General features: G+C 52.5%; 1 protein-coding gene across 1 annotated transcript in view; it reads left to right on the top strand.

Moving 5' to 3' along the window:
* The first annotated feature begins 2,266 nt into the window (after positions 1-2,266).
* TPD52 (tumor protein D52) overlaps positions 2,267-6,000 on the top strand; it is a 129,964-nt gene continuing 126,230 nt past the window's right edge. Inside the window, exon 1 of the mRNA XM_063327100.1 lies at positions 2,267-2,823. Within this exon, the coding sequence (XP_063183170.1) occupies positions 2,802-2,823 (22 nt within the window). The 5' untranslated portion in view covers positions 2,267-2,801. The remainder of the gene's footprint in view (positions 2,824-6,000) is intronic.

The raw sequence follows: 6,000 nt of genomic DNA, 5'->3' as shown, positions 1-6,000 counted from the left end.
CCTGTTATGTGCAATAAACAGCTGGTGGAGGGGGAATATATTTTAAAACTGGGCCCTGCCTGCCCAGCGGGAGATCTGGCCTATCTGTGCGGCAGAGCACTTGGGAGGCTCAAGTGCTGGGAGTGCGAAACAAAACGTGACATTCAGCTACAACGTGACCTGCTTCTGCATTTGCTGCTCTACTCGTATTCCCACACAATAAATGTCCCTTGCATGGGACAGGCCCAGTCCCACTCAGGACAAAGTATTTTGAAGTCCTGTATTTAGGCAGGTAGTTTCAAGTTCGAATGGGCTTGTCTTCTGTACATGTACATGTTTGGTTTTGGTTTTGTAACTGAAGGAAACAAGAAGTCCCGGGCACAAAGCTCAATAGCTCAGCACACCCCTAGTCCCGTTGTCCTTCACTTTTGTCCTTTTTCATAAATACAACAAGACGTTCAGGACAGATTCAGTCTTTTCTTCTCAATTCATGTTCTGTGATCATAATTGGAGCCCGTAGGCAATATTCATACAACTTTTAATAAGCATTGGTTGGAGTAACAGATGCTCATTACAGCAATTCCGTCTCCTCACTACTCAGGGCTATGTGTAAAAAGGCAATACATCATCGTGTTTGGAGATGGTGGGTTTGACTGTTTTCCCATGTAAAATCTTTCTGGACAAGACAGCTGGGGGCCTGGCTGGGCTCTCATCCCACAGGTAGCCCCGTTGCCACTTGGAGTGGGCCACAGCAGCTAGGGAAACCGAACTGCAGAGTGCCTAAGGGAACAGTGAATGGGGAATTTCTAAACTTAGACACCAAGTTCAGCGAAACTGGTGCAAGGCTACACCTGTATTGAACAGGGCATTCCTCAGCGCGGCGGGCAGTGAGACAGTCAGCAGTGCTGGTGTGAGTTTCACTGTCAGAAGATACTGAATCAGCTCTCCAGATAATATCCCTCTTGCTTTTTGGGATGTGCTGGTGAAATATCCCTGCCCCTAAAAAAAGCAGCGAGATGCTGACAGCTTTACTGCTCTGCAGGTTGGTGCCTGATAGGCGTTTCAGTAAAATAGCTGCAAAGGGGAGCAAATTTTAATGCTGTTGATATTCTTCCACTGTGATTACAGACCATGTATCACGTATCAGCTGCTCAGCGGGAAAGCTTGGGACTTCAAGTGGAGTACTGTGGGGAAAAAAATATTCCTTTTTTCTTTTTTTTTTTAAAAAAACAGATGTACCTTCTCAAATATCTATTTATTTTTTGAAACAGTCATAAAACATAACTGAGATATGTGGGATGAGCTTGTGGTGAGAATCATATATTTGAGCAAAGTAATTTCTGTGCTGTGAGATGAAACAAGGCATAAACATGCGGGGATATATTCTGATCCGCTTGCTATTTTTATGGCACCGTTGTAACAGCCCCCTGCTGCAGCTATGCAGAGCCTAGAATATAAGCAAGCATTCCTTTACCCTAGCAAAAGCTCACGTTCCTCAGCTGCTTCATAGATTGAAAAATACCTGGATTTGCTGCTGCTGTTTGTTATCCAAAGCAAGGACATCCTGAGCTGGCACCTCCTGACTCTCTATTGTGCTCTGCTTTAGCATGTGACCGTGCATGCTGAACGCTGGTGACAATTTGGCTATTCACACAGCCCCACGCCGTGGAGGCCTTTGCCGCTCATTCTGCGCATTGATCTTTTCAAACAAACAAATCCATGGATGTCAAGGCTGGGGATTCGAAGCGGGTGGAGTGAAAGATCTAGTTGGTAGCTTAATATCCCTGGTAGTCTTGTGAAGCGGCTTGCTGGGCAAAGTACGTAATGAAAACTTCTCCACACTTTGTGGTATTTTAATAGAAAGAGTTCAGCTCGCAGATAGGATAGTTGTTCGTTTTCGTTTCAACCGTTAAAGTCTTTTTAATGCAGCCACAACGCATCGCTTTGCCAGATGTAAGCGCTTGCGAGTCTCACAGGGGAATCTCGGAAGACGAAAATAAAATCACAGTTTAATTTCTGTAACGCAGTGCAATGTGTGAGGGTGCACAGGCTTCGGTAGCAATGCTAACGAAGAGGGGGGAGAACCGCCGGCAATGGGAGCTTCCACAACTGATCTCTTCGGTGCCTGAGCCTGTGCAGCCTCCCCCTGCAAGCGGTGCTAATTGCAGACAGCAGGTTGTTCTCCTCTTTCCTCATCCAGCCCGTGCAGAGTTGCGTTAACAAAAGCCAATGGCAGCACGGCACTAGTTGCACGCTGCCCGGAGGGAAAAATAACACAGACGAGGGCTCGACCCCGGGGAAAACATTACGGCTGGAGAGACGGGGGCGCTGCGGCGGGACAAGCCCCCGAGCCCAGCTTGGGGATTCCTAGTGCCGGATTCGAAGCGCTGCGGCCGGCTGAGGCGCAGATCCGAGACACGACGAATTCCTTCGGGCGATTCAGGTCCCTCCATCTCCTAAACCGCGCCAGGATCCAGCGGTTGCTGGGCCCGGGGCCGGGCGGGGGCTCCACACTGCCCGGGGTCCCCGCGCTGCCCGGAGACCCTGCACTGCCCCGGTTCCCTGCACTGCCTGGGGCCGGCTGGGGCCTCGCACTGCCCGTTTCCCCGCACCGCCCGGGACCCTGCACTACCCCCCTTTCCCCGCACCGCCCGGGCCGGTCCGCCCTCACCTGGGCGGGGCGGGCCGGGCCGCTGACTGACGGGCGGCGGCCCAGCCCCCGCGGGCGCGGGCGGCGCCTCTGCTGCCAACCAGCGGGGGGAGGAGACGGCGGCGGTTGCCGAGCCGAGGCGCGGAGAGCCGGGACAGGCGTCGGGGCAGCCATGGAGCCCCCGAGGGATCAAGGTAGGGTGGGGGGGGAGCGGGGGGCTGCTGCCGCGCCGCGCATCGCCTCAGGCGGCGCCGGTTGGTGGTGCCCGGTACGGCCCGGGGACGGTGGTTCCTCTCGCAGCCCTTCCGCCGCCGGCACGCCCGGCCCCGACCTGCCCTGCCCTGCCCAGCCCTGCCAGCCCGCGGCTGGTCCGGCGCGGATCGTGGCACGCTGTGTCCCTCCGCGCCCCCGGGGCCGGGCCGGAGCGGGGAGCGGGAATCCCCTCAGGAGGTAACTCCAGTGGCGGGCGGGCGGGGGCCGGCTGCGGGAGCGGAGCGGGGCCGGTGCGGGAGAGGGTCCCCCCGGCCTGTCGCACAGCTGCGCCTCCCGTCGCGCCCTCGGCTCGGAAAATGCGGAACCGGGGGGCGGGTGGTGGCTTCCCGCCGGGGCGGCCCCCTTCGGTCCCCGCCGCGCTCCCCCAACTCAGTACTCCCCTCGATCCCCCCCTCGGCTGTGGGTGCCGCCGCCCCCCGGGCAGGGGAATCCCGTCCTTCCCACCGGGTGTGGGGGGGAGAATAAACTTTCTGATCTCAGCCAGGAGTAAAAGTGGAGCGCTCCCATTGTACGAGCGTGTGACTTTTGGTTAACCGGCACTGCTCGTGGGGATCTTTCCCTCTGAATTCCCTCCGTCCCAGGGCTGCCGAGCAGCTGGCGGCTCCGTTTTGGCAGCCGCCCCACGGCCCCTGAGCGGTGGCACCTCCGGGCGGTGGCCTGCGTGGCCCTTGTCGGCCGCGAAAGGCCACGGTGGAGCTTCTTCTCTCATGTGCGTTTTGCCTGGGGAGGGCTGTTGTCTGCCCTAGCTGCCGCGGTGGCAATGCTCTTCTTGAAACTTCGTGCTTTATGTAGAAGAATAAAACCTTGGGACCACTGCCCAAGTGAATGGTTCGTGCCTTGATGGGGCCTGACCCGATTGCGTGCAAAGCAGGGTCTCTTGCTCTAAAAGCTTCTCCCGTGAAAGCACATTGCATATATCCTGCTGATCCATGCATCAGTCAGAGTTCTTTTATATGGTATTGTGCTGAACTATACACCAGCTGCTTTCCACAGGACAGTAAGGCAGGCTGGGGTCAATAAGCGACTTTGTTTGAGTAAGCTGGTGGGGCTCGCCCAGCTCTGCGTCTGCGCCCTTGGGCTGATTTATTTTTTCCTGCGGATCCTGTTTTGGGCAGTAGGAAGTGTTCCCTTGGGGCTGCAGCCGTGTTGGAGGCACACGAGGTGCTGGGAGTGTGACCCTGGCTCTGCATGGTCGAGGTCTCCACTTGGCCAGGTGAGCTGCTTCAAGCACCAACCTTCATCTGTCCCCATGCTCGTGTAAGTGTTTTGAGGCCGCTGTGGTGCACTTGTACAAGTAGTGACTTCTGCTTTTCTCTGTATGTAGAGAAAAGGGCAAGTTGTCTTTGCTGGAGCAGAAGATAATCTGGGGAGGGGCAGGATGTTCTTTCAACCATTCTGAACTTCTGTGTGTAACTTCAAAATATACATTACAAAAAAACCCAAAACAACAAGCTTCCAGAAAACAAACCTCCAAACCCTGTTCTTGGGGACTAACAAACAGAACTGCTCAGCCAGAAAACAGCACAACTGTCAGTTCCATCAGGATTTTAATTCTAATTGCAGGAGCATTAACGCAGATTTCGGTATTTGTCCTGAAGTTCTTTCTTTGTGTTTGAGCCTATTAAAAGGCAAACACTTCTATTGAAGCTGTAGGGTCTTGGGCAACTTCTAATGGAAAAAGAGAGTAAAATACTGTGATCTCCTCAAAAGCTTTGGTAACGATGCTGACACTTTCTAGAGGCTTGTTTTGCTATTGAACTGATTTTTCATATAAATACCGCTTTGTATGAAGAGGGTAGTGCACCTCAGGTTGTGTATCAAAATAGCGTATCTAGTGTGATGCAAGTGACTGTTATGGAGCAAACATGGTGCAACACCTTCCTCCTCTGCCTTCTTTTTGGAGGTGATTATGCTATTTTCTCTTTTGGGTGAGTTGAAGACCTGCAGGTACAGTGGGAAAATCTAAAATAGCTAACACACTTGGGCCTGTTTAGTGAATGGCTTCTAATACCCTGCTGGTTAGCCCTCAAAGACCCATCTCCCTGGCAGACTGGAGCACTTGCATTGGAAGTTGTGCTTGATGATACGGTATTACTCACCAAAGCCATGTACTTGGCTAAAATCCAGCCTTCCAGGTCCTGTCTCTGGGACTGGCTTAAACATCCTCGACTGCCTCCTCAACCAGAAATTCATTTGTTTAAAAGTGTGAGTCAGAGGTTGCACTTTTCGTTGTTAGGATGACAGCTTTCTCAGCTAGCGAATGTTAGGAGGTGGGAAGAAAATCTAGGTTATAGTTAAGACTGGGGCCAGACTAGACAAAGCTAATCCTCCAGGAGTGTAATGTGTTTAAATCTTCCCTTTCTCTTGAGCGGACAGGCATGGCAGCAGTCCTTAAAGGGTTGTTACTAGCCTACTATCAGCAGCATCAGAACGATTGAGCAGGTTTTCACCTGAAGTGTCTTTGTTTTCAGGTAAGGGATGTTTGGCCTGGCCGTATGCCTCTACACAGAGCTCAGTGCACTCCAGCCGCTCCGGAAAGCTTGGGCTGCAAGCGTTTGGGGTCTCTTACTTTGTGATTACAAGCACCAAAGCAATACTGTCGGCACCAGCCAAATGGATATAATGTTCTCCTGAGATGAGGAGTCCCTTGTCCTATTGCTTTGCGTTAAGTTGCCAAGAACAAAAATCTGTGCTTTCACTGCGTGGACTCAGTTGCTGAACGGACTAATAACTGCAGTTGTGTTTTCACAGAGCTTTTGGCTTTTTTTTTTTTTTGTGTTTTTTTTCTCCATAAAAAATCATGTACTTGGTTTTGCTTGCAAAAAGAGTCTCTCGGTGCCTTGCCGTTGTTACTGTTAGTGCTGGTATGGTTCACCACTGGAAAAATAAGGATGAAGCTGGCCCAGCCAGTGTAGAAGCAATGTGCTGATGTACTCTGAGTGAGGAGACTGTGCCACTGAGCAGTCTCCTGAAGACGTGCAACGTGGCACAGACAGTTCTCTAGTAATGCTGCATCTCCGACGTTGTGTTTAGAGGGTTCATCTCATGCTCCAGCAGCTCTTCACTTACATAACCTGGTGTCTTTCAAAATCTTCTGG

Source organism: Chroicocephalus ridibundus, chromosome 2, assembly GCF_963924245.1.
Source record: "Chroicocephalus ridibundus chromosome 2, bChrRid1.1, whole genome shotgun sequence".
NCBI lineage: Eukaryota > Metazoa > Chordata > Aves > Charadriiformes > Laridae > Chroicocephalus > Chroicocephalus ridibundus.
Note: the sequence above shows the minus strand (reverse complement) of the source record. Positions and strands in the feature narration are given on the sequence as shown.